This window comes from Talpa europaea, assembly GCF_964194135.1.
Source record: "Talpa europaea genome assembly, chromosome: 2".
In the NCBI taxonomy this organism is placed as follows: Eukaryota; Metazoa; Chordata; class Mammalia; order Eulipotyphla; family Talpidae; genus Talpa; species Talpa europaea.
Window position 1 is genome coordinate 4,290,634 of NC_140068.1, and position 27,949 is coordinate 4,318,582.

A 27,949-nucleotide genomic window follows, 5' to 3' on the forward strand; every position below is an offset into this window, starting at 1 on the left:
AATGGGAGAATCTGCTTGAGAAGCCATCTTAACTGCTGACAGGTTCTTCCTCTTGTCTTAAACAGCTTATGCCTTACTTTGATTTAATCAACTTGACAAGCGCCATGGTGATTCCACCTGCTAAAGCTTCAATTTTAGAGTAACCGGAAGCGCAGGGCTTCATGTCCTGTCTGATGGGCTTTGCACTTCATGACAAGCACTGCACACCGGCCCTGGCCTTTCCCTCCACGCTCAGTTTGCCTTGCACGCCTTTCGTCTTGCAAATCCGCTTCTGCCTTTTAGGGTCCAGGAGCCCAACTGAGGTTTGGATTTGCCTCTTTAATCTCCACATTAAGACTTCTTCGAGTAAATTTAAGTCAGATAGGGACATTTCCTATTTAAGAAACACCTCCACACCTTCACAAAGCTGTTCTGCTTACCTGAGAACACCACTGAGCCAGACCCAGTAACAAGGGCTCCCTGTCTCTGTCTGTCACCGCAAGCTCAAAGGCATAGAATATCTCATAAAATCAGAGAAAAGTTCACAGAATGCCTTTATTTGTTAGTTTAAACATTTAACTTGTTCTTCAAAAGTTATTATTATTAATAGCTTTTCTCAGATAATTTTTCAGGTCCAAGAGAAGGGAAATACTTAGCCCTTGTTATAAAAAAAAATCCAAACACCAGGCGTGGGATGAGCTTAACGACAAGTAACATTCCGCTGTTAGATTCTCACTCCAAGGTTTCCCAGCCGGCTCTCCCAGAAGCTCCCCTCTACGGCCGCGCCGGCTGACAGCTTGGCGCACACGTGCCAACAGAGCTTCCCCTTCATTCATAGATTCTCCGAGGTTCCTGCAGCACCACTCCCCCTTCTATCATAGCATTCTGGAATCGTTTCATCTGGTTTGGAAGATGAGAAATAAGGGAAGAGATTGAGTCAGCACCACAAGTAAGCTGCCAGAGAGCGTCTGTCCCCCAAAAAGTAAACTGATCTGTCCCCTGTTACCATCCCTGCCAACACTGGTTTTCAGCAAGTGGTCTTAGTGACATATGCATAAAGAATTTGCAGTCAAGCTGTTAATATATGAACAGGGAAGTGGTGTGGTTGACCTGTCTGTAAAATCAAGCCAGCCAAGTACATCAGCCCGGCCCTGCCAGCTGCTGTGAGCCTGCAATGTGGCCGAGTGCATCAGGATACTCAAGAGCACATGGAAAGGGAAGAGCCATTGCTGTGTGGCTATCTAACATCAACAATTAACCCAACACCTTTTAAATAAGCACATAAGGGTGCCTCCCTGGTGGCCTAGGGGTTAAGTCTCAGCGCTTTCACCAGTAAGGCCTGAGTTCGATCCCCGGCCAGGGAGCCAATCCACAGGGCACAGCAGACCTCTCCTCTCTTTCCCCAGTGCTCCCCTCAGCAGTGCATTTCAGTAGACCTGCCTTTTCTGCTCCCCACTGTCTCTGGCAAATCCTCTCGCGCCCCCCCCCATACACCCCAGATCCTCTATGCAAAAATAAGTAAATAAATCTTTTTTTTTTTTAAATTATATAAGCAGGGGCCTCCCTGGTGGGGCAAGGGGTTAAGACGCAACTTATGAAGCTATCCACAGCCAATGAAGCACAATTTCGATCCCCGGCTAGGGAGCTACCCACATGGTGCAGCAGACCTCTCCTGGCTCGCCTGCTGCTCCTCTCAGCGGTATATTTCAGTCATTCTGCCTGTTTTGTTCTCCACTCTGTCTCTGGTGAGTCCTCTCACCACCCCCCCTCCTCTGGCCTGTACCTCAGCTCTTGTATGTATAAATAAATAAATCTTTTTAAAAAAAATTATATAAGTACATGAAACCCAAAATACCGAGTCTGAGGCTGCCTCCCACGGAGTTGGCTGGTAGACCATGAAGTTGATCCCGGCCTGCAAGCAGCGCTCTGCCAGCACTCGGCCAATGCTCTCACAAGCCACCACGTTTCTGGTACTATAGAGATGCTTTTTAATAGCCCACTCACGAGTGGATGCCGAAACCACAACCTGGCCATTCCGATGTTCGACCACTGCTTCGATATGATGCTGCGTCCTTGTGACTCGCAACCTAAAGGAGTTGAGAAGAGAACTGAGCTATTCCAAAGCTAAATTCCTTCAGATCAGTAAATACGTAAACATTTCTCAAGACTGCAATGTTTGGTCCATTAGCTTCAAGGTGTCCTTGCTCTCCTTTCTGAGGGCATCTTCAGTGATAAACCAAATGGCTCCACTTTAACCTCAGATGTTCAAGAGAAAGTTGGTATTTCTGAGAGTGGAGAATTATTTACACAGCATCTACTTCAAAAAAGGATTTAAGGAGGCAAAGCTAAGTGAGTGACTACACTGGGTAAGGATATGCTAACGCTATGCTTTTATTTTCTACCGAACACCAAAATAAATGTAAGATACATCAAAGATTTAAATGTGAAACCTGAAATCAAAAGAGTACTAGGAGATATAGAAGAACACTTTTATAAGCTAAGTCTATTTAAATATGATTTCAAACCAAGTCATCTCGCTTTTATAAAAGTGACAGTTTTCCGTAAGTTCTCAAAAAAAAAAAAAAACCCATAAGTAATAAGTCAAAAGGCAAGTATGAAACAAAGGTATTTTAAACCATAAATTGTTCAAAGGGTTAATTTCCATAATATGACACGAGCCTACTAGATACTGCAGCACAAGTTAGATACCTGGCTAGTCAGAGAGCTGACCACATGGCCCAGCAGACCTCTCCTGTCTCCTCGCTGCTCCCCTCAGCAGTGGATTTCAGTGAGTCTGCCTGTTTTGTTCCTCATTGTCTCTGCTGAATCCTCCCCCCTCCTCCCGCCTCCCCCCCCCACCCCCCCGCAACTCTGGCCTGTCCCCCATTCTTGTATGGATAAATAAATAAATCTTTAAAAAAAATGGATGGACAAGACAATTCATTGCAATGGTTTGCAATGGTAAAAGAAAATTGTCAACTGGGAGTGATTAACTGGAGTATCCATGCAATGGTTTTCTATAGTTACTAAAAGAAATGATGTAGCGCTTTATGAGGATAATAGCAACAAAAACAACTCAATTGCTGATATAATTATTTACAGACAGCTATGTCTCAAAATCATCCCCCCCTTTTTTATTTTATTTATTTTATTATTATTATTATTATTTTTTAAACGATCTATTTATTCATTTGTACAAGCACTGGGTACAGTCAGAAGCGCGGGAGGGTGAGGGAATTCACCAGAACCGGAGCGGGGAGCAGAGCAGGCAGAAGGACCGAAGTACACTGCTGAGGGGAGCAGCGGGCGGCAGGAGAGGTCTGCGCGCCATGCGGGACCCTCCTCCGGTGGCCGGGGAGCAGCCGGGGATCGAACCAGCGCTGCAGAGGCTGCGGGCAGCTTTGCAACCCAGCGCTCAACCGCTGCGCCACCGGGGAGGCTCACACCCCCCCCCCCTTTTTTAAAGCTGCAGAAATAGGGCCTTCCCGGTGGCGCAGCGGTTGAGCGCTGAGTTGCGAAGCTGCCCGCAGGCTCTGCGGTGCCGGTTAGCTCCAGGCCGCCAGGGAGGGTCCCACATGGTGCACAGACCTCTCCTGCCACCTGCTGCTCCCCTCAGCAGTGTACTTCGGTCCTTCTGCCTGTTCTGCTTCCTGCTTTGGCTCTGGTAAATTCTCTCACCCAACACCCACCTCCACCCGCGCGCTTCTGACTGTACCCAGTGTTTGTATAAATAAATAAATCTTAAAAAAAAAGTTAAAAAAAAGCTGCAGAAATATAAAGAGAAAGGTTAAGTAACTTTAGCAAAATTATAACTGAGTAAATAATGGAGTTAAGATTTTTTGCCCAGGGAGTTGGTCGCTGAGTCAATACTCCTCCCCACCACCAAAGATATCCAAGCTGTATCTGCAAGCATCGGGGTGGGATAGGAAGAGAGAGAGAGAACATGATGCAGAACAGTGTAAAGGTTTCCTAAGATTTATAACTAACACACCCTTTCGGATTTTATATATATCAATATGTACATATGACACTTTTTTTTTAAATAGAGGCATGTTTTATTTATTTATTTTATTTGTTTGTTTTGTTTATACATGCACTGGGTACAGTCAGAAGCGCGGGAGGGTGAGAGAATTCACCAGAGCCAGAGCGGGGAGCAGAGCAGGCAGAAGGACCGAAGTACACTGCTGAGGGGAGAGAGCGGGCGGCAGGAGAGGTCTGCGCGCCATGCGGGACCCTCCTCCGGTGGCCGGGGAGCAGCCAGGGATGGAACCGGCGCCGCAGAGGCCGAAGGCAGCTTCGCAACCCAGTGCTCAACCGCTGCGCCACCGGGGAGGCCCTACATATGACACCTTTTAAATGTAAACTAATATTAAAGAAAACACTACCATACAGATTCTCAGTAGGATTTAGTATGAAACAGCACATTTAGAAAAGCGGGCTCCACTTCTGGTGCATGTGCTAACCCTAGTCAAAATCCCAATCTCAAACCAGAGGTTGGCAAACTTTTCCCTTAAAGGGCCAAGTGTTGGGCCTCCCTGGTGGCACAAGGGCTAAGCACCCCACTATGAGGCAATCTGTGACCTCTTCCCCAGTAGTTCGATCCGGGCCGGCCAGGGAGAAACCCACATGGAGAGGCAGACCTCTCCTGTCTCCCCTGCTGCTCCCCTCAGCAGTGTATTTCAGTCATCTGCCTGTTCTGGCACATTAGTTGAATGAATTGATGAAAACAACTTTTAGGGCACCATGAACTGCTCTGTCGGTCAAGAAGTAGCAGGTGCTGTTACCTGTGCCAGAACTGTCGGGAGGGCCACACAGTCCCCCAACCCCGCTCCTTCCTGGCTACACCCAAGAGCTCCAGGTTCCGCGGGTTCCGGTTGGTGAACTCTGGGGCAACAGCTTCATTTTCCGGAGGGTTTGCTTCAGGCTTCACCGCTGGCTTGGAACCGGTGGACAAAGCCGCGACCCCACACCCTAAGAAATGGAAGCCACCAGGCGGATCTTAAATGCTGAAAATGGACCGAACCAGGATGCTCTAACGTCTTTCCCCTACCACTCCCCCACCCTGAAAGGGGAACAAAAGGTATGTGTGGGCACAGGCTGTGGTCATCACCGACTTTGGACTTCAGTGTTCTATTGCTATCCCCACAGGCTGCTGCTTTCCTTTCCAAGGGGGCATATCGCATACAAAACGCGACCCGTATATACACATTGATCGGGCAGGGCCCGGGGCGTAATCTGAGCCTAACAAGCAAGATTACCGGGGTTCCTGCAAACCGACAACAACTCCCAGAAGCGCGGCCGAAGCGCCATCATCGTAGGAATCGCGGGCAACGTTGCCAACAGCCTAGCCGCCCGTCCTCACCGGCGCCCCAGCAGCTCGCTGGGCGCAGCCATGTTAACTCCGGGAAAAGTCTTAGGCCCTCCCGGCCCGCGGCGCCCGGACCCGGAACTGACCAGCCCCTGCCGCTGAGTGGCCGAGAGGGCAGTCTGTTATCTGCGTCCTCCAATCGCCGCCTTCGCGCGCTGCGTGCCGACGCCGCAGGTGACCAACCACCTCGCGGGACGCACTTGGGGGTGGGGCGCGACCCCTTCGCTTTAACCCGAGCTCTCGCGGGAGGTGCGCGCCCAGGGTGCCCGTCGCCTACGTTAGCACACCTGGCGCGCAGGTTGCAAAGCTCGCGCCGATCGCAGCCGGAGCCCCTGTCGCTGGGGGGATCAGGGGCGACGGACGGTGTGTTAGGCTCCAGGGGCCGCCTTGCCCCGCCCCAGCCGACGCGCCAGGGCCCCGGAACAGTGACTTGCGTGCTCTCCGAACGCGCTGCCACGCTTCGGGGGACAAGAAAGGCTTAAAAACTGTCGCGTAGGAGTCGCTTCTGTACCTTAGAAAAGGTGGCCCCCCCACCCATCACCCCCAAGTTCCTGCCTAACCTTTTCTAGAAGGCACTAGAATGTGCAAGTGCGCATGCCCAGCTTTTCCTGGCGCGGGGGGAGGGGCGCTCGGCCTCAGCCGAGCACCAGCCTCGTCCCCCGTTCGTGACGCACTTCCGTGCTCCTCCCGTCGCGCTTTGACGTTTGCTCTCTAATTGGACAGAAGTCCTCAGGCCGCCTGTTCCCTCGCTTCACTTCCCGCTCGTCGCGCTTCGCGCCCCCGCCCCTTCGTTTCCCGCCCTGCCCCGCGGCCGGGTGGCGCTGCTCCCGGCAGCCCCCGCGCGCCGCTCGGGCCGTTCCACGCCGTCGCCGAGTCGCTGGGGCGCCGCCGGCCGAGGCAGGAGACGCCGGTTCCCGCGGGGCGAGCGAGGCGGACGCGCCGGCGCCACGATGGAGGGGCCCCTGTCGGTGTTCGGGGACCGCAGCACGGGGGAGGCGATCCGCTCGCAGAACGGTACGCGCGGCGGGGCCCGGCCGCGGAGGCCCGACCCGCCGCCGCGGGGGGGGCGCCCCCTCCTCGGGAGGGATCCGGGGTGCGGCCTGGCGCCCGAGAGCCGCCCCGAGCGGAGGTGCGCGGCGGGGGCGGCCGGGCCGGAGAAGCCCCGGGGCGCCGACACGTGCCCGCCGCGCCGCCGCCCTGCGGCCGGGCCCTTTGTTCGGGCCGGAGCTGCGGCGCCTATCTCCATTTTGGGGCGCCCTGGGGGCCAGGGAATGGGGAGACGGAGGCGGCCTCTGCCCGGCGAGCGAGCGGCCGCGGCCGAGGGGCTGTGCGGGGGCCGCGGAGCTGCGCCCCGAGTGGGGTGGCGCCCGGGCTGCGGCGGCCGTGCCGAGAGGGCCCGGGTTCGGCTGCGTGGAAACGCGTCTCACGGTTGCTCCATTCCACGTGTTTGTCTTCAACAAATCGAAGGCCGCGCCCTTCCTTTGCACTACGGATTTTTTGATGCGCAGGTCAAGAGACTGTTCATTTTAATGTTTTTTGTGTTGTTTTTTTTTTTTTTTTTTTTTTTTTAAGGAAAACCTGTTAGACTCTCAATTAAAAGGCTCTGCCCTGTTCGGGTAGGAGCAACAGAGCGATTACGACTAGTAGATTTTTTTTTTTTTTATTCTAAGAGAACGAAGTGGATACTCTTTAAAGCACTTCATGTCTTTGCGTATAAATACAAAATGAAACCCCCACCCCCATGTTAGACTTTTAATAGCTGATTTTTTTTAAATAATTAAGATAGGTTTGTGGATTTCGAAAATTCTGAAGTTGATGGTCATTTACTTGAAGCTGAGATCATTTTCCTTTGGAATAGTGAATTTTCCAGTTTCTTTTTCTCTTTATAGTTATGGCTGCAGCTTCTATTGCCAATATTGTAAAAAGTTCGCTTGGTCCAGTTGGCTTGGATAAAATGCTGGTGGATGATATTGGTGTGAGTATACTTACATGTTTTGCTCGTTTTTTTAAAAAAGAAAAAAATAGTTCTTTAAATATCTTTGTGAATTCTTTGGCATCTTTTGCTTTTTAATTTATTTTTACAAAGTCATGAAATTCTGTCTTATCAGAATGCTCGTGTTGGAGGTAAAGATGAATGGGTGTCAAAATGGGGTTGTGTTAATTTAGGGATATCCTGTTTCTATAGGTGATTTGTGTTTCCCCCTGCCCTGTACATTTCTTAGGATGTCACCATTACAAATGATGGCGCAACCATTCTGAAGTTACTCGAGGTAGAGCATCCTGCAGCCAAAGTTCTTTGTGAGCTGGCTGATCTGCAAGATAAAGAAGTGGGAGATGGAACTACATCTGTGGTAGGTAGCAGAGCTGAAGACTAGTTGTTTTTCTAAAATCAGGCTTTTAGAAAGTGAAGTCATAGTAAAGTCATTTGCTTCTAGCTCAGAAATAAGTTATACACTACTTAGTAGAAGAAAAAAATTGTTTCTTACATAATGGTTCAGAAACAAAATTTGAAATGTGGTTAATCTCATACAAGTGGAAAAGAATTCTCAGCTAATTTTATGTGACCTGTTGTAAATATTTTTCACAATTTTTATGTTTTTTCCACAACTATCATAGTATTCTTCCATTATAGTTCTCAGTTTCTCTGAGAAGCTATTTGCTCTCTCATTCACAACATGAGACTTGGGATTTTTTAAGCCTTTTTAACTATTTAGAAGAGGAAAATTTACCAGTTTAGAAACAAGCTATAAAAGTGATGGGTGTGTAGCCTCTACTATTGTGCTGTGGAGCTAGTGTATTAGCTAGAACAGTCTTCTGGCTTTGACCACTATAGAGGGGTTGGTTTTTTCCCCCCAGATTTCTAACAACCATTTACTCGTTTCTCTATCAGCACTAGGTGATGCTTAAAACCTGATGGTTTTGTTTTTGCTATGCGTTGTGCATAGTGAGTGTCAGGCTAACAGCAATGAATGTTTTCTCAACAGGTTATTATTGCAGCAGAACTTCTTAAAAATGCAGATGAACTAGTCAAGCAGAAGATTCATCCCACGTCCGTTATTAGTGGCTATCGACTTGCTTGCAAGTAAGCACGTTGTCAATCAAAGTTTTATATTGTTCAGAGTAGTTATAGGTGATTTACATTCTTTGACCGATGACTAGATCTTGAGAAGGTTGTAAGTTAAGGGTTAGATAGTAGTACTGAAAATGAGGAGTAGGGCCTGTGTTTTTTTTTCCCATTTGACTGCCACATTTTCTCCTCATAGATTTTAGTGGCTATGCTTGTGGGATAGATTAAAATTGCCATGATCTGAAGAGGGAGGGTTTATTTGTGTCCTCCTTCTATATGAAATGGCTGAACAGGAAATTGTGCCTATGACATTTTTACACTCTGTTAAATTTGATAAAACTAACACAGTTTGCATGGTGAAACTAGTGTTTTCTCCCCCACTTTAAACAGGGAAGCAGTGCGTTACATCAGTGAGAACCTAATTATTAATACAGATGAACTTGGAAGAGATTGCCTGATCAATGCTGCTAAGACATCGATGTCTTCCAAAATCATTGGAATGTATCCTTGTTCAGTCAGTAATGTTTAGGCTTCTGAATCTGTGCGTTAGTCAGTTTTTTGTGCCAGGTGATGGCTGTTTTGAAACTATTCCCCTTCTTGTTTTTCTGTGGGGAAACATAATGTAAAAGTAGTGTGAATTGCAGGTGGTGATAAATGGTACTCCAGCACTTTCATGGAATAAACTGCTTGTTTCTTTGATGAGATTTGCCAAAAGGAAGTCCCTTTGACTTACCCTTGATTTCCATGTGCACCCTTTGTCAATCCCGTCGTCTCTTCTCCTTAACTGTTGACTTAGAAATGGTGATTTCTTTGCTAATATGGTAGTAGATGCGGTACTCGCTGTTAAATACACAGATGCAAGAGGCCAGCCTCGCTACCCAGTCAATTCTGTTAATGTTCTGAAAGCCCACGGGAGAAGTCAGATGGAGAGTCTGCTTATCAACGGCTATGCCCTCAACTGTGTGGTGGGATCACAGGGTAAGGCTCGGATTTGGTCCTGTAACGAGAGTACAAAAGGTTAATTAATGTTGGCTTTTTTGTGGGCTGCACACTGCACAGCTTCAGATGTGCATGTAGTGTTGTGTAACAGCCCGAGCCCTTATAATTAAAGGGGAAACAAAATTCTAAGAAATAACGTGTGTTTAATGCCATTATAATGTTTTTAAGTAATAGCTTAATTTTTAATTTTCTGTATATAACATTTAATATTTCTGTGCTTTTTATGCTGTAAGGATAGGTGTGTTCTGTAAAATGTAGCATTTTTATGGATACAGTAAAGAAATTTAATATTATATTCAATTATAGGCATGCCCAAGAGAATAGTTAATGCAAAAATCGCTTGCCTTGACTTCAGCCTGCAGAAAACAAAAATGAAGCTTGGTGTGCAGGTGGTAATTACAGACCCTGAAAAACTGGACCAGATAAGACAGAGGTATGTTGAGAGATTCTTCTTGGCCTTTGAAAGGGGTGTTTGTAAATTCCACTGTTAGGGTAGGTGCCGTGAATGCAGAGCAGGCAGTGACCGATTTCTACATGTGTCTGTCTTAGAGGCCTTTAAATATTAACATTATAATCAAGGTGAAACTATTTTATGTAAAATTCCAGAAAAATTAGATAATAGGATGGCATTTTAAGAGATTTGAGGTCATCTAACCAAAATCAACCTATTTTTGTGGAAATGTGGTTTTAGGGATGTGTTGCTGTTAAAGATATAAGAGGCAGGGCCCTATTTTCTCGGTAGCTCCTGCAGCGACCAATCAGTGTTGACTGGGAGCCCAGCACCAAGGGGACACAGTATAAAGAGCTGATTGTGAGGTGTGGTTTGGCTGTTAACACTTGACCCATATAACTCAAATATTTAAAACGGTCAGATTTTTACACAACGGAAACCTGTCTTAGCCGAGCAGGACTGTCCCGTCTTAGGCGTTTGCTTATATGCTCCTACCCTGCCTCCTGGCGGAGCAGAAAGTGTCCTTTCTCCATCGAAGGCCACTCCCTCTAGGATAAGTGTTCCAGATCCTGTCGCCTTCTGCCTTGGAGTGTTGCTTCATTGTTTGATCTTCCTTGCCTGCATCCATCACTCATTTTGCTGTTTCCTTCCTAGATTCTACTTGTAATCTCTTTTGTCCTTAAATAAAAGCATCTTATTCACACATATTCCTTGTTACTTCCTAGCCTTCCCCATTTCTTGACAGCCAGCTGTCTCAAGAGTGGTTTATGTAAGAATTTTCCCAGTGCTCTCATGCCCCCTTTCAGCTGTGGAGGTCCACTTGCCCAGGTCCCGCATGTGATGTCCACCAGATGCTTTTCGGTCTTCCTCTTGCCAAGCCTTTGACTAATTCCTGCTTGACACACTCTTGGCCAGGAGGCTTTATGATGCTGCCAGATACTTCGTTCTTTGCCTGGGCCGCCACTTCTCAATTTGCTTCCCTAGGATAACTCCTCATTCCCAGGACTTCAGAAAACCATTTCTATGCTGGATACTCCCAAATCTAGTTCTCTGTGCTCCAAATACATATTTTTGTTTGAATTGTATACTTTGTAAGCACTTCAGTCGGGGTGTCTAAAACTGAGCTTGTGCTACCCCCAGATCCACTGCCATTTTAGTGATGGGAAACCCCTCTGCTCAGGCACAAAGAAATACTCTTAAATCCTTTATCACCAAGACCACTTGATTTCTGTTTTGAAGTTACATTTCAGATTTTCCTCTTTCCATTTCCCTGCTCTTGTCCAGACTATTTGAGAAGCAGCAAGCTGGTGCCTGAGTTTTGCTCTCTCTCTCCCTTGGGCTGTTGTCCATGCAGCGGCGAAGGTGATCTCACATGACTAGGTTTTGGAGACTTCTGGGCACTCAGTTCCTCACACATTATCTTCACTGTCGTCTGGCTTCGGCTGAAACTGTTTGCCTCCATTGCTGCGATCCACCAAACTTCCTTTTCAGGCCTTTGAGGAAATGTTCCTCCCTTGTTGTGGCGAATTTTTAGTTGCCAAAAAGCTTTCTTCCTCCCTCAGTCTAAATTACACCTGACCATGAACGCTCATACACTGCTGCACTTGTGTGACTGAGAGTGTGAGCTTTCGAGGTAGAGACTGAGGTAGAGACTGATGGTTGCCTTCGCTTCGCAGCCTGGTCCTTAATATAGAGTCTGGCACACCGTGCTTGTTTGCATAAGCAGGAAGGTTCTTCAAAAGTCTCTGAACGATAAATGACTTGTTACATATTGTCTGTTTTTAAGTCTGTATCTTGGTCCCGTAGCTGGCTTGTGGACCTCAACATCTTCTCACTCAACTTCCACATGGGTTTCCTGAGTCAGGAACCTCCCTGTCACTCCAGCTTTGAGTTTTGGCTTCTCTGTTCAGCTCATTTGTCCTCACCATACTCCTCTACCCAGTTGTTCCCGCCTTGCCTCTCTGCTGTACAGTTTCCATGTTAACACTGGGATTCTTTTGAACAGGTTTGATGAAACCATTCTTATTTAAAATGACTACATTTGGTATCTGCCCAGACTCCTTACTATGCCTGTAAGATTCTTTTTGTTTGTTTGTTTTTAAGATTTATTTGTTTATACAAGAACCAGGGTACAGGCCAGAGGTGCTGGAGGGTGAGAGGATTCACCAGAGACAGAGCAGGGAACAGAACTGGCAGATTAACAAAATACACTGCTGAGGGGAGCAGCGGGCAAGACAGGAGAGGTCTGCTCGCCATGTGGGACCCTTGCCGGCAAGCTGGGATCGAACCCACGCTGCAGAGGCTGCGGGCAGCTTCACAGCGCAGTGCTCAACCACCTGCGCAACCAGGGGAGGCCCCTATGCCTATAAGGTTCTTGATCACAGAAGGTAACAACTTTGGGTTGCTACTCAGAGGCTTTCTTTCTCTAGAGAATCAGATATCACCAAAGAGCGAATTCAGAAGATCCTGGCAACTGGTGCCAATGTTATTCTGACCACCGGTGGGATTGATGATATGTGTCTCAAGTATTTTGTGGAGGCTGGTGCTATGGCCGTCAGAAGAGTTTTGAAAAGGGACCTTAAGCGCATTGCTAAAGCTTCTGGAGGTATGTCTTCTGGTTCCCCGTGTTCATACATGTGACCCTATCTCTTACATAGTGAGTGGCAACACTAGATTTGGATACAGTGGGGCTTATTCCCATAATGCTTTCTGGAAGAAATAGATTTGTGGAGCCGTTTTTCATAGAATTGCAGAAGTTCTTAAACCCTTCGCCTCAGAATGACATGGTGGTTTCCATTTTAGAATGAAAGGTTTATCTGATGCCACCTAACCATAAACTTAAACTTGTATTTACATATCACTTTCATCATAAACATTTCCAAGACAGGATATGAAAATGTGGGAGAATGTAATCAGATCTTTGTGTTCATCTTAATAGCAAATATCCTGTCAACCCTGGCCAATTTAGAAGGTGAAGAAACTTTTGAAGCTTCAATGTTGGGACAAGCAGAAGAAGTGGTGCAAGAGAGGATTTGTGATGATGAGCTGATCCTGATCAAAAAGTAAGCCGCTTAAGTTACAAAACTGGCACATTTTATTGGCGTGAAAATACACCCCCTTCCCATTTATTTGCTGCTATAGTCTTTCAGTGATATGAGCAGTTATACGCGTGGGATAAAGGAACGCTGGACCACTGTAAATTGAGATGAAGTTGCCATTTCATCTCGCCTGCATGGTCTAGACAGTGCTTTTTAGTACAGCAGGTGTAAATGTCTCGTGGGAGCAGGACTGAAGTTGTGTCCTTAAAATATGACAAAGTACTGACGTTTATGTTCTTAATAGCACCAAGGCTCGCACATCTGCATCAGTTATCTTGCGTGGGGCAAATGATTTCATGTGTGATGAGATGGAGCGCTCCTTACATGATGCGCTCTGTGTGGTGAAGAGAGTGTTGGAGTCAAAGTCTGTGGTTCCAGGTGGCGGCGCCGTAGAGGCAGCCCTGTCCATCTACCTCGAGAACTACGCCACCAGCATGGTAAGCACAGAAAGCGGGTTCTTCTCCAGAAGGGTTTGAATGATTCTTTCTTGCAACTGCGTGTCTGTGTTTTAATATCTTCCGTGAAAATACCTGGATTGTGTGTTTTTTTGTTTTTTTTTTTTTTTTTTTAGGGGTCTCGGGAACAGCTTGCTATTGCAGAATTTGCAAGATCTCTTCTTGTTATTCCTAACACACTGGCAGTTAATGCTGCTCAAGACTCCACAGATCTGGTTGCAAAGTTGAGAGCTTTCCATAATGAAGCTCAAGTTAACCCAGAACGTAAAAATTTAAAATGGTGAGTGAGCATAGTTTACCCACCTCTTTTCGATGTCATCTGTGTAGTTGCATGTGGTAATTTGGCCTTTAAATTCATGAAGGATGATGGCTAGTGATTGTTAGCACTGGTGTGTCCTAGTTAACAACTGATTCCTGGCCTCTCGCTGGTTCTCTGGGTCATCAGAGAGGCCTTGCAGAGACATAAGGGGGATATCTTGGGATGCTCTGTGTCCATTTAAAAAATATTGAATGACGCTCAGAATTGGTTATTTTAGAAATCAAGATGTCCCTATTTTACCTAAGCCTTTTCACAACTTTTCATTGATTTTATTTGTATCCAGTTGACACAAATCAGTAGTATAAAGGGGCAGGGGCTGGGTATGCTTTGGTGGCAGGATCACTTAACACTTGGTTGTTTTTCCTGAATTGCAGGATTGGTCTTGATTTGATCAATGGTAAACCTCGAGATAACAAGCAAGCAGGGGTGTTTGAACCAACAGTAGTTAAAGTTAAGAGCTTGAAATTCGCAACAGAAGCTGCAATTACCATTCTTCGAATTGATGATCTCATTAAATTACACCCAGAAAGCAAAGACGACAAGCATGGAGGTTACGAAGACGCTGTTCACTCGGGAGCCCTTGATGACTGATCTGATTTCTCTTTATTTATAACAATGTTAGAGGCAGTTGTCTTGCCCTTGAGTGTTACCCATTAAAGTACACCACCTGGCACACCTTGGTTCCTGATGGCTCCCTGCCTCACTTTGGTCCTCTGATTTCACATAGTACAGCTTAGTGCCTAACTGGTATAAAAGGAAATGAGGTTAAAGTTTAGTTCAGGTTTTTTGCTTTCCCCGCATCCCAAGTTTAGCTCATTGTTACACAGTCTCATCCTCTCTGCACACACATGGCTATCCCCATGCCACCCCCAATGCATAGGGCAGCCACACCGCGATGTCCACCCATTCGCTCCATGGTGTGCAGCAAGGTGACGAGAATCCGACAGCCAGACGCCCCGAGAGGATGGCCCAAGGCGATTGCCCCTCCTTGCACGTTGACCTAAGGGGAAGAGGGTTCTGTTAACTGCCATGTGGACAGACGGCTAAGATCCGCGGTCTTTCTCCTTAATATGCCAATAAACTTACCCTTTCAAGTTTAACTGCTTATGCACTAATTCTACCTGCCATCTGCCCTGACTACCTTCTTTTATTACTTTATTTAGGTGAACTAAAATATGCCCTGTTCACATCTGACGTGAATGAATGCATCAGAGGTGCTTTGCCTTGGGAAGCAACTATGTGAGCTGCCCAGTCCCCGTGAGCCTGCTTTGCATCTGCTCTACATGGCGGGTGCCTGGGCACGTAAGCTAGCTACACACATTTCGCTGTTTACAGTTTTAGCCTCATTTAGACAGTTACTGGAAGCTCTCAGGGTGACCTGATGCCTCTTTACCTTTTCTGGGTTTAATCCAAGCTCTTTAGCTATTGCCACAGAGAGTGCTGCGAAGGCTTCATTGATCTCAAACACATCAATTTCCTCCAGTGACCAACCTGCTTTCGCAACCTAGAAGATGAAAGGAAGAGGCTTAAGAACCCAAGCTCGTGGACACAAGCAGGATGCGGGGTGTGATGGGGAAGGATGCCTTCCAATTGGACCCCGGGTGTCCAGTGTTTGTGGTGGCACAGGTCTCACCTTGGTGACAATTCTAAAAGGTCAAGGATAAATCCCATAGATCGGAGTGAGGCAATAAGTAGAATGAATCCCCTCAATGGGTGATCCCAGTGAGCTTTGCTGCTCTGAGAAGGGAGACGAGGTTGTCCAGCATAAATGAAGCTCATTTAAGACTACCGGGAAAAGGGAACAGGTGGAAACGCTCCATTTCCAAGGGGTGGGAGGGCAACCAGAACAGAGGTATCCCAAGGAGCAGAAACCAATATCGAATTAAGGTTATTGGCCTGACCCCAGTTTCTATCAAAGTACTATGATTCAGAATTAAACTCACAGCTTGCTTTATTGCTGGGATTGGTCCTGTGCCCATGATGGAAGGCTCCACGCCTACTTGTGACCAGGAAACTATCTGTGCCAGAGGCGTAAGCCCGCGACTGACAGCTGCTGACTTCTTCATGAGAACCACAGCTGCAGCACCATCATTTATTCCTATAAAATAGGGACATCTTGATTTCTAAAGATGCTCGTTAACTTGCGTTCTATGCCTTGTGTCCTTAACACCTAAAGGCCTGTGGTAAATTATCAGCACAATGGCAAAGCCACTCGCAGAGTGTAGTTCTGTAAGTAGCAAGTTCATCACTGGAACACCACCAACAGAGCATTCCTGCAGAAGGTGTGGGAATATGAAAGCAACTGGGGAGCAGAGATCAATGAAAGGAAACAGAAAAAGCCTAGATCTCAGGAGATATTGGGGACTTCTGATTGTGGAAAAGGGCTCCCTATTTTCATCTTTATGTCCTGTTAGGACGGGGGATATCATGTTTCAGTACAGCTTAAGTCAACAAAAGAATATGGACAAATAAGTGATAATGAAATAAAGGGAAGCTATAATTTTCCCCTAAAGCAACTGAGGTTGTAGAACATTTGTGTCTAGCTCAGGAGAGGAGACAGAAACGGGTAACTCAGTAGGCCGCTGAAGATGGTCTCCCCCACTGGCCCTTCAGAAAACCCACCTGAAGCATTGGCGGGGGTCACTGTGCCGGTTCCATCCGTAAGGAAGTAAGGTTTGAGCTTACACATGGCCTCTAGGGTGCTCCCATGTCGAGGAAACTCATCTGTTTTAACTTCAATAGGACCTGCAAAAAGAAACAGTCAATGGGGCTTCCCTGGGGACACAAGAGATTAAGTCTCAGCACCGTCAATCTGTCAGCAGCCACTGCAGCATGAGTTCAATCCCTGGCCAGGGAGCTGCCCCCAACGCGCAGCAGACCTCTCCTGACTCGCCCTCTGCTCCCCTCAGCAGTGTATTTCAGTCAGTCTGCCTGTTCTGTTCCCCACTGTGTCTAAGGTGAATCCTCTCACCCCCCACCCCCGCATCTCTGGCCTGTACCCCAGATCTTGTATCATAAATCAATCTTTAAGGAAAAAAAAACAACTACTTTCAATTCCAATAGCAGCCAAATATGTACTAACAAGAATCACTGAGTGTTAAAACACTTTATGAGGATTGTCGTCAGGAGACATTTTCCATGTTTTCCAGCTCCTTTCTGAGTTGCAGCAGTTCTGGGAGCTCTGTCCAAAAGGGTGCGGTGGTTTAGGGCCACAGATCTGCAGCAGACTGGGCTGGGGAGTGTCAAAGCCACTCAAGGGCCGGAGAATCGACGTCACCTATCAGCAATGGAACCTGACCGGAGCATTCCATATTAGATGACGACAAAGTGACGCAGAAATCCGCCCCAATGTATGAGTGTTGCCGTATCAGGTCTGAGGTGGGCCCTATAGGGGCAGCACCCGCTCCAGCCTCGGCCACCAGGAGCCACCCATCCAGTTTCTCAGGAAACCTGCTGAATCTACACAGCTTGTGGGGGGGGGGGGGGGTTGTGGAGCAATCTGGCTCCTAGGTGTCTGGAAGCTGACAGCTTCCCAAGTCTCCTCACCCCATTAACATTTCCTCACCCCATACCCACAGCTTTTCTTTGGGACCTGAACTAAGACACAATTTGTAAACATTCCCATGTATTACTCTTTCGGTATTGCTCTTACCTTTAAATAGTCACACTGCCGTCTAAACCGTTTATATTCTCACCTTTTCTAGAAGATACGAGGACTGGCACAATCTCTTTGTCAAAATGGCCTGCTTTCTGTGCACTCTCTGTCCTGTTCTGGGACAGAACCGCAAGCTGGTCCTGATCTTCTCTGCTCACTTGCCACTTTTTGGCTACATTTTCAGCTGTGAATAAAAATAATAAAGGAAAAAACAAGCATATTCAGAAACAGGCCTTCGGTTGCTCGAGTTTTTCACGTTTAAGAACACAGGAACCGCCGCGAGACTCATCAGCCTGTCTTCCTACACACGTCTTCTTTCATGCAGATTCGCCAATTATTTGGTTTTTGCTGCATTTGTTATTTTTCTGAACCCCTTGGGAGAAAAGTTATAGATATCATGCCTCTTTATCCCTAAATTTTAATTTCAGTGTATGTTCTCCTCAAAACCAGGCTATTTTCTTACATAACTTACAAACTACCGCTGTCAGTGTCAGGGAGTTTAACACTGGCACAACACTGTAATTCTTGGTCCACATTCAAATTGCCACCCACTGTCCCAACAAGGCCCAGCTTGTTTGCTCAGGCCTGGATCCTGGACTGCATTTCCCTGTGTCTCTTTTTTTTTTTTTTTAAGAATTATTTATGCATACAAGAACTGGGGTGCAGGCCAGAGGTGCAGGGGATGAGAGGATTCACCAGAGACAGAGTGGGGAACAGAACAGGCAAATTGACTGAAATACACCGCTGAGGGGAGCTGCGGGGAGACAGAAGAGGTCTGCTGCGCCATGTGGGCCGCTTCCTGGCCAGGGATCAAACTCCTGCTGCAGTGGCCACGGACCGCTTCATAGGCTATGTCCCAATCCCTTGTGCCACTAGGGAGGCCCACCCTGTATCTCTCAACCTTGATATTTCTAAGAGTCTGGGTCAGTTCTTCTGCCAAGTTGATTTGTCTGTTTCAAATTAGATTAAAATTATGGCAAAAGGCATTGGATCAGAACGGTGGTGGTATGTCACTGAATATATGCCTCCAGCAGGTATTACCTGGCACTGGACAGAAATGCTGCTTCACTCCCCATGTACTCACATCTGCATGTGCTGACATCTGTATAGACCCACATTTTTATTTTGTTTGCTAAATTGCAGCCCCATCATTATATGATCACGCTGATAATGTTCAAATCGCTCCAGATTTGAGAGGTGGGCGCCCTTCACCTGGCCTCCCCTGCACCCCTGTGCTCTTGGCACTTTGGCCCCCGCCCTGGGATGAGCTGCTTCTGGAAGGGAGCCTGGGGCACTCAGTGGAGAAAGGCATCCAGACACAAAAGCCCAGCTGTCAGGGCAGCTCGCTGCTCCAGTGTGTCAGTCTTCAGGCCTGTTCACTAGGGAGGTCCACCCACAAGCCACAGCTGCGTGTGCATGCACTCCTGGTCACACCAGACGCTCACACCACCTCCCACACAAGCTTCGGCTTCCCCGCCCAGCCATGTCCCCAGAACCTGTCTACACCACTGGGAAGGGCGAGCCTGGCAACCAGGCTCCCTGTGTGCTCACAGTTCTTTGTCCTTGTAGGTAAAACTTTTAAATACAAAAATACTAAGTGTCTAACTCAACGAGCTTTGATGAATGCGTGCAACCCAGCATCCCACACATCTAACAGCCGCGCCACTTCGGGCAGCTCCACTGTGGAGGAAAGGGCGTGCTGACCACCTGCCCGGACCAGCTGCAGCTGGCACCTTCTGCATGGCTCCATGTGGCAGCAGCCCTCCCTGTGCCAAGCCATCCTGTTTGCTCCTGTCACCCCTGGACAGAGCTGGAAGAGCCCACTATTTGCTCCCTGCGCCCCTGAGCCCTCTCCAGGTGCTGAGTGAATAAAGCTGCTGTGAACATGCTTGTGCAAAGCTTTAGTCAATGTTTTCATTTCTTTTGGGTAAAGAAACTGCCAAAGCAGTCGCACCGCTGTATGCACTCACCTGCAGTGAACATGGGCATCCCGGCTGAGCCGCACCCTGGCCTCATATAGTGGCTTCAGTGATTCTGATTTTGATCACTCTAGTGGGCACACGATTTATCTTAGCGTGAATTTGGTTTACATTTCCCCTGCAAGCAGTGTGGAGCACCTCTCACGTGCTCACTGGCCATTCTTGTATCTCCCCTTTGTGAAATCTCTCTCCAAATCTCTAGCACATTTCTCAGTGGGCTGTTTGTCTTCTCATTATTGTTAGAGGAGGCCTTTCCACGTTCTAGACACAAGCCCTTTGTCAAATACATGACTGGACTATTTCCTCCCAGTCCCGTTTAATCATTTTCTAAGCAATACTTTTTTTTTTTTTTTTTTTTTTTTATAGAGGCATGCTTTATTTATTTGTTTGCTGGTTTGTTTGTTTGTTTTGTTTATACATGCACTGGGTACAGTCAGAAGCGCGGGAGGGTGAGAGAATTCACCAGAGCCAGAGCGGGGAGCAGAGCAGGCAGAAGGACCGAAGGACACTGCTGAGGGGAGCAGCGGGCGGCAGGAGAGGTCTGCACGCCATGTGGGACCCTCCTCTGGTGGCCGGGGAGCAGCCGGGGATCGAACCGGCGCCGCAGAGGCCGCGCGCAGTTTCGCAACCCAGCGCTCAACCGCTGCGCCACCGGGGAGGCCCTCTAAGCAATACCTTTAAAGATAAGCAAAGCCTTAATTTTTAATAAGTCCATTTTAGCACATTTTTTTGTTTAAGGTTACTGCTTGCTCTGTCTTGTCTACGTACTCCCAGGTCTGGAAGTTATTTCTTAGGTAGTCTTCTAGTTTTATAGCTTTCGCGTTTACTCTTAGGTTCCAACAGCCCCTGCTCTCTACCCCAACCTTTCTGGTATGATTGATGCTCTTACTGGAAGGTGCTGAACAACTCCGGGGTTGCTGCACTAACATGAGATGTCCCCTCCTGCCCGCAGGACTGCCTCCTGCAACCCGACACAACCACTGAACTGTATGGACAGAGGGAATGGTTCTATGAAATAACTGAACAACTCAACTTTGGAATTGTGGGACTTCTTGAGTGGTTCCAAAGACACAGAGGAGCAAGTATTTGCGTCCCAGAACAGTTGTTTTTGGGTTTTTTTTTTTTTTTTTTTTGGCAAGAGGATTTCATCGGAAGGGCTCCAAAGGCTGGGTGGAAACTGCATTTGAGAAAAGATACTTATATATAAACTTGTCTAAGTAAGGTGCCCACAGGGAGACCCAAACTCTGCCTCTTCTCATGAAGGCAGGTCCCAGACTGCTCACCTCCATCCACTGCACCTCCTCAGGTACCTCCCTAATGGGCCTGCCTCTCTCCCCATTAAAGTCTTTCTGCCCTAGAGAAGATATTTAAAATGGCAACTGAAGCCACACAGATGAGTTGCTCACACTGGGTCTCTGCCAGGTATCCAGGAGGTAAACATGTTATGATTTAAACTGGGCTTTTTCACTTATTAAAAAAATTAAATGTCCCTTCTGTTCTTAAGTTCTGCATATTATGTAGTAAAGACATGAGTAATTCTGACCTTCCAGTTGCACTGCATAGGAACCTTCTAGATGGAGGACTAATGAAGACGTGCTTGGTCAGTGCAAGGAACAGCTGGACCCAAAGTAGAAGTCTATCTCTGATATTGCCTTTACCGGAACCACTATTTGAGGGGCACATGTGGTGAATGAGAGATTGATCCAAAAAAAAAAAAACCCTGAGGTACCTCCTACCCCTAACATTCCCTGAAAGTCAAGGAAAGGGCTATTTCCTCCTCACTCCTCCACTTTCAAAGAGGAACTATGTCAGTCACCAGGATACAGAACGACCAGGACATGCTCCCTGGCCCTTGAAGAGGAAAGCACCAGCGCAGTCCATGGCCTGATCTTTCTTGGCCACTCCCCAGGAAGCTGCTTTCTGCTGCCTCACCTGTGATGCCCATGTGGTAGCCGTGAAAAGCATCCGTCAGGCCATCCCGGAGGATACTGTCGCTCAGTGGCGTTTCCCCCATCCTGACTCCGGCTCTCAGGTGGGCCAAGTGAGGCGCCTGGAAACAAGTGCAAATGGGGTTGGCCTGGCTGTCACTCGTCCTCTTGTTAGGCTCACACTGAGCACCGAGGGGGTCCTCAGAGTTCCCCTTCCCCCCAGCTCCAGGCCATCCTTCTCACAGAGTGCCTGAGGCCCCCCGGAAGCATCGGACTACTCCACCCTGCGCACTTTTGGGACCCCATGACTGTCCCACCCACACATCTCATTCCCATCACTCCTACCCTCCCGTCCCATTCCCTCATTATTCTTTCCCTGAAGAAACAGCTAGCTGTCTGTTCAGCGAAAAGCTCACATGCAGGCCGAGGCAGGGCTGACAATGTACTACTTATCTTTTTTTTGTTTAAGATTTATTTATACAAGAACCGGGGTACAGGCCAGATTCACAGGAGGGTGAGAGGATTCACCAGAGACAGAGCGGAGAACAGAACAGGCAGACTGACAAAATACACTGCTGAGGGGAGCAGCGGGCGAGACAGGAGAGGTCTGCGGCGCCAGGTGGGACCCTCACCAGCCGGCCAGGATCAAACCCGCACTGCAGAGGCTGTGGACAGCTCCACAGCGCTGCACTCAACTGCCAGAGGAGGCCCTGTGCTACTTATCTTTTTTAACGAGCATTTCTTCTCACGGGAAACTGTAGGGGCAGTAGGCTCGGGGCAGACAGATAAAGGAGAGTCCTGCAGCTCTCAGTGGCTTTTTCCAGGCGTTAATGCTCTTTCTACGCCAATTGCTAGGGGTCAAGTCCAAGAGCTGGTAAGGCAGGGGGGCCAGGAGGCTGGCAGGCCTCCCAGCCCCTGGCCAATCTGCACGCTTTTCTCTTTGGGCTCTGTCTGGCACCACCTCGGGGCCCTGTCTCTATGCAGTCACTCATCTTATTGCAGCCGTTCTCCCCTGTAGTGATCTGAGTGATGCCTCAGACAGCCTCAGCCTCCTGGCTCGGGTGTGCACACTCACGCATGTCCACACCACACTCCAGGCGTCAACAATCACAGCCCACGCTCCTTAGTGCCTCTTGCATTCAAGGCCATAGGTGATAGCCAGAGGCCAGCGGGGTAGAAGCCAGAGTACCACTTACCTTCACAGTGCCTACAGCAAGAACAATCAGGTTGCCTAATTAAGTGATGGGGGGGTGGGGTTCTGGGAACTGGGTGTTTTTAATGCTCAGGAACTAGCCGCTATAACAGAATGACAGCGAGGGAGTCAGGTGGTCTGTTTGAATCCAGACTCAGCCTCAGTTCCCTTACTTGTAAGTGGGAACGAGACCACCTATCCTCTCAAGACCAGGGATGTGCGCGCCTCGTGGAGACGACGCAGGCACTGGTGTTTGTGAGGGAAACCACTCTGATTGTGTGTGCTACTTCCAGCCCGTCTCCTCCGGAACCTCCAAAATGGCTGGGCTGAGCAGCCCCTGCCCAGGGAAGCACCAGGTCAGGACTGGAGCTGCCTGAGGAAGAGGGTTGGGAGGGAGGTCGGGGCGGGGGCCTGCTGTGCCGATGTGAACAATGGAACCCGGTACAACAAATTCCACCTGGCAGACCTAGTGGCGATTGGGCCACCTTCCAGCCACCTTGCCCAAATTCTATTCCCCCCCCAAAAGGACAACAAACTGCTCCCCACGTGCTCCTAGTCAATGGCAGGAAGGCAACATCCCTTTTCAACCTTTCCTCATGATGAAAAATAGGTGAGGGATAGATAGTAACTGACTAATTCACAGATTTATTTCAGTAAATATTTTTGCTTTGTTATAATTTAGAAGAAATATATTACTTTCCAATCATACTGGTTGATAGCATTTTCCTTCCACCCGGGCTTCCCACCAAATGTATAGGATAATCTACATTCAGGAAGGTTAAATCCACCTTTGGCTTATTTATTTACCGTTGAGTCCAGCTTGGGTATTCACTCTGCTCTAAGGCGATATAGGCCTATCATTCAGAGCCCCTGCATGCCCTCAGCGGCCTCACCTTGCTCATGCTTTCCATGCCGCCGGCCACCACGATGCTCGAGTCACCCATCCCTATAGACTGTGCTGCTAGGCACACGGCTTTCAGGCCTGACCCACAGACCATTTGGCAGCTCCATGCTGGAACAGAGTAAGGGATTCCTGCACCCATACTGGCCTGGCGAGCAGGGTTCTGCCCACAACCTGGAAGAGGAACACAGATGTGTCTAAGCAATCAAGGAGAAAGAAAAGTTCTGCATGACAGTTGATGCAAAATCAAGAGATTGCCAACTGGGTCTCTGGCCACTTCTGAGAGCCAAGCCCGGCTCCCAGCAGAGGCCAGAGAGTTGTGCACACACTACACCAAGGCTAAGTCTCATGTGGAAGTCAGTTCCTGCTGCTCTGCATTTTATGGGTAGCAGCTTTGTTCCCCAGAGAATCACCAAGACCTCATGAAGGACCTGTTCTTCCATGCATAGAAACTAGACTTATGATGGCGGCCATAATGGAGCAGATACAGATGGCAAATTCTAATAGTGTTCACATGTTAACAATTGTTTATCAATAAACATGTATAGGGCCTCCCTGGTGGCCTAAGGGTTAAATCTCAGCGCTGTGCACCCCCTCAGCCTGTGTTCGATCTCCAACCAGGAAGCTGACCCACATATGGTGCAGCAGACCTCTCCAGTCTCAACTGTTGCTACCCTCAGCAGTGTATTTCAGTAAATCCACCTACTTCCCACTTGATCTCTGGTGAATCCTTTCACCCCGCTGCACTTTTGGCCTACACCCCAGCTCTTGTATGCATAAATAAGTCTTTAAAAAAAATAAAGTTGGGGCCTCCCTGGTGGCACAAGGGGTTAAGACGCAACATATGAAGCAGCCTGCAGCCTCTGCAGCACAAGTTCAATCCCCCCGCTGGCCAGGGAGAAACCCACATGGCACAGCAGACCTCTCCTGACTCGCCTGCTGCTCCCCTCAGCACTGTACTTTGGTCAGTCTGCCTGTTCTGTTCCCCACTCTGTCCCTGGTGAATCCTCTCACCCCCCACACCTCTGGCCTGTACCCCAGCTCTTGTATGCATAAATAAATAAATCTTTTAAAAATAAATAAATAAATAAATAAAGTTGTAGCACCTTTGGAGAGCAAGGAGGAAGTAGTTATTGGGAGGGGACATGTACCTAGGGACTAGGAGGGAGTTTTTGTCTGAGTTGGTGTGTTTCTTTTGTGGTCATTCCTTGTGCACTTAGGTGGACTTTTCTGAGTGTATGTTGCATTAGAATAAAAGAATTAAAATGTTTAAAGACTAAAGGAACTATTCTTGACCTCCTGACAGGGCTTGAATAAGTATACACTTAAGCGTCCCTATAAACACAGCCCCGAAATTCCTGCTGTTCCTAAGGCTATTTGCTTCTGTGAGCCCAGTTTAAGGCAGCTGGGAAGAGGTGACTGGAGGAAGAAAACCTCCGTTAAGAAGCATTTCTTTCCTTACCATGATCAGCTGCTTACACAATGAGGTCTGTACAAAATCAGGATGACAGATACCTTCTATAACTCAACTTTGGGGACTTCCCTTAGTGAATGGGAAGAAACCCACCACAGAGAGGGTGGAGTTGAAAGTGTCAAGCAGTCTCAGCCACCACCATCTGTCATCAAGGGCCAGCAGAGATCATGCTCGCATTTGCTTGGTGAGTCTGTGGGGGAAAACTGGTGGGTCAGTGACTGAAACTTAGAGATTATATTCACCGCCATGTTATTAATCTGGGATTAGGCTGGAGACTGAGTGCCTGGTGGTAGATAGCAGGTGCTCAGTTAATATTTGTTGCATGACTGTAGAGGCTTAAGGAGTAGGGCAGATGTGCGGTCAGGTGCCAGCCTGCCTAAGTAAGTTACTTCGCCTCTCAGGTTCCCACTTACTTATCTGTAAAATGGAGGTGAAAGAATCTACTAGACTGGCAGGGAGAAGTAAATGAAGTGGTGACAGGAAAGCACCCAGAACAGTGCTCTGAAGGCCCAGTCCTCAGGAGGCCCTCACTAAACACAGCTAATATTTTTATTATATTTTGTAAAGATACTACAGAAAAGAGTCATGGAGAACAGAGAAACCAGGAGTGGGGTCCCCTATGATGAATAAGTGTGGGCCACGGGTCTGGAGTGGAGAGAGAGGGGCCAGTGGGAGGCTCAGTGGAGAGCCAAGGGCAGAGGTGGGCATTACTCTCACGTGCAGGGCCCTTAAGAGCAAGCGGAGAAAAGGGAGTCAGGAAGACCTAGAAGGTAAATACACAGAAAAATGGGCCAAGTAAGAACAAAAGCTGGTTGTAAGCAAAGGGACCTTGCAAATGGTCACTACAAACTATCAGAATGGATGGCACTGAGTGAGCAGGACACCGGTCCATAACCAGCTGCTGGGGACATGTCAGCGGAGGGCGGATCTATAGATCCTGGGAAATCAGTGCTCTCCAGATTCAGAGCTCCCCAGGACAGTGAGCCTCTCCCCCAGGAGAGAAAGCCAGGCCTGGGGGGTGGGGGGGTGGGGCAGGACACCCCTGCGGTGCAGGTACCTGCTCCACGCTGCAGCCGTACCCAGTTCCCTGCATTTTTATTGAATGTGTGACACTCTGGAGGCGGAAAGAGGCCAGGCGCTCCGGCCGCTTCAGGCTGGCGCTGCTTGACAGACAAAAGCAGCGGAGGCCGGCGGCTGGGCTGCCGCCTGGCCGGGCTGGGGCGTAGGCTGGCCTCCGGTGCAGGGCGCCCCGCGGGCAGGCGCGGAGGCACAGCCGCAGTTTCCGCCAGCCGAGCGCGGGGAGCAGGTGAGCCTCCCCACAAGCCGCCCTGGGCGAGTGCCGGCGGGCGGTTACCTGCTGCCAAGACGTGCCCCAGGATGACCTCCGACACCTCCTCGGGAGCCACGGCCGCCCGCTTCAGGACCTCTCTGATGACGGCGGAGCCCAGGTCGTGGGCAGGAACGGTGGACAAGGCGCCGTTAAAGGAGCCTAGGAGAGAGGGGACCCCGAGGGCGGTGAGGGGGGCGCCCCCGAAAGGGGGCGGGGAGCGCGGGCCGGGGTGCGCCCTCGCAGGCCGCGTCGCCGCTCGCCTGGGCCCGGGGTCCCCGCTCTCCGCCGCGGGGCCGGGCAGGCGGCGGCCCCAGAACCCCCGGTGGCCGCGGCCCCGCGGGAAACCTCCTCATTCATTCCCGAGCGCGGGGCGCCACGCGTCCCTCACAAAAGGGGCCCGCCCCGCCCGGCCCCGCCCGGCCCCGCCCGGCCCCGCCCGGCCCCGCCCGGCCCCGCGCGGCCCCGCGCCCGGAAGAAGGCAGCCCGGGGCGCGAGGGGACGCGCCCGACGCTCGTCAGCGCGCCGCGACCCCCGGCGCCCGCTCAGACCACCGCGGCGCCGCCCGGCCGAGGAGGCTGCTCCCGGAGCTGGCCAATCAGAGGCCTCGCGAGAGAGCGCCTCTCCCCGCCAGCCTATGGGAGAGCCGGACAGCGCGGTGGCTCTACCCGGGGAGCCAATCAGAGCGCGCGAATCGGAAGGGCCTCACCGGGCGAGCAGGGGGCGGATCTGCCGCGCCGACCCGGGAGGTGCGACGCGCCGGGGCCCCGGGGTCCCCGCGGGGGGGCCCGGCCCGCGGCTCGAGCCCCGCAGCGGGCGCCGGCCACTCACCGATGACGGTCCGCGCCGCCGAGACGATAACCACAGGGTCCGAACGGGCGCTCATCCTGCCGCGCGGCCACGCCTGCCCTACCGCGGCTGGCTCCCGGGAGAGTGAGGCGAAGCCCGGCCGGCCTGGGCTTAAGGGCGCGGGGGGCGGAGCCGCCGCCGCCCCGCCCACGGCCTCAGCGGCCCGGCTGCGCAGGCGCGGGCAGGCCGGCGGCGGGGGCGGGGGCGGGGCCGGGCCGCAGGCTCCACGCCCCGCCCCGCGCGCGCCCACGTCGGCACGACGCCCACGCGCCGCGCCCGCGCCCCCCCCAGCGCCCCCGCCGAGCCCCGCGGAGCTGAGGCGGGTCTGGGCGGGGGCGTCCGGGGCCTCGGAGGGTTTCCTGGCATTTTTGAATTTAGGACCTCGGGCGTCGGGGAGAGGCGCGCCCCGGAGCCCGCCCCGGCCCGGCGGGGACGCCCCTGCGCGGCGGGGCCGGACCGGCGCCCCCCGGGGCTCTGGGCTCGGCGCCGGCGGCCCCGGCCGCTTGGGGACCCCTGGGGCTCCCGCCGGCGCCCCCGCCGCTGCCCCCGCGCCCGCCTGCTCGGCCTCGAGGGCGGTGAGCACCCGCGCGCCCGCCGCCCCGGACGGCCTCGTCGAGAAGAGACTCTCGGGGTCCTTTGCCCGCGTCTTTTGGGGCCGTTTGTCGCTGCTCTCGGCGTGGGCAGGCGCTGGCGCGCACGCGGGGCGTCGTGGGCTCTGCCCGGGCCCCCAGGAGGTGCCCCCGGCGCCGCGGGGGGCGGGTCCGGGCGGGCGTGGGGGCGGCTCCACACTCCAGGATTCCCCTTCCTGGACAGTTGCGCGCGTGCGAGGAGAGGAGCGTGGAATAACCAGGCGGGTCACGCTCATCTTTAAAGCCATTTTCAAAGTCTGTGGCTGTCGGGCGACGTTC

The 27,949-nt window shown here is 50.3% G+C and overlaps 3 protein-coding genes across 3 annotated transcripts; 1 reads left to right on the forward strand and 2 right to left on the reverse strand.

Annotated features, from left to right (window-relative positions):
- Positions 1–807: 807 nt before the first annotated feature.
- On the reverse strand, positions 808–5,289 carry MRPL18 (mitochondrial ribosomal protein L18; the record flags this gene model as incomplete). The annotated part of the gene is made up of 4 exons (XM_084227780.1): positions 808–879; positions 1,835–2,066; positions 4,764–4,950; positions 5,238–5,289. 4 exons carry the CDS (start codon positions 5,287–5,289, stop codon positions 808–810), a joined length of 543 nt encoding a protein of 180 aa, XP_084083906.1.
- A 1,008-nt stretch (positions 5,290–6,297) lies between these two features.
- TCP1 (t-complex 1) lies at positions 6,298–14,327 on the forward strand (the record flags this gene model as incomplete). Its single annotated transcript, XM_084228099.1, has 12 exons — positions 6,298–6,361; positions 7,237–7,322; positions 7,570–7,698; positions 8,332–8,429; positions 8,805–8,915; positions 9,211–9,392; positions 9,720–9,846; positions 12,294–12,469; positions 12,803–12,926; positions 13,207–13,399; positions 13,534–13,697; positions 14,111–14,327. 12 exons carry the CDS (start codon positions 6,298–6,300, stop codon positions 14,325–14,327), a joined length of 1,671 nt encoding a protein of 556 aa, XP_084084225.1.
- Positions 14,328–14,435: 108 nt separating this feature from the next.
- On the reverse strand, positions 14,436–27,078 carry ACAT2 (acetyl-CoA acetyltransferase 2; the record flags this gene model as incomplete). The annotated part of the gene is made up of 9 exons (XM_084228295.1): positions 14,436–14,736; positions 15,130–15,240; positions 15,680–15,834; positions 16,359–16,481; positions 17,432–17,575; positions 21,303–21,420; positions 23,384–23,565; positions 26,220–26,354; positions 27,024–27,078. The coding sequence occupies 9 exons, from the start codon at positions 27,076–27,078 to the stop codon at positions 14,566–14,568; spliced, it is 1,194 nt and encodes a 397-aa protein (XP_084084421.1). The 3' UTR covers positions 14,436–14,565.
- Positions 27,079–27,949: the final 871 nt, after the last annotated feature.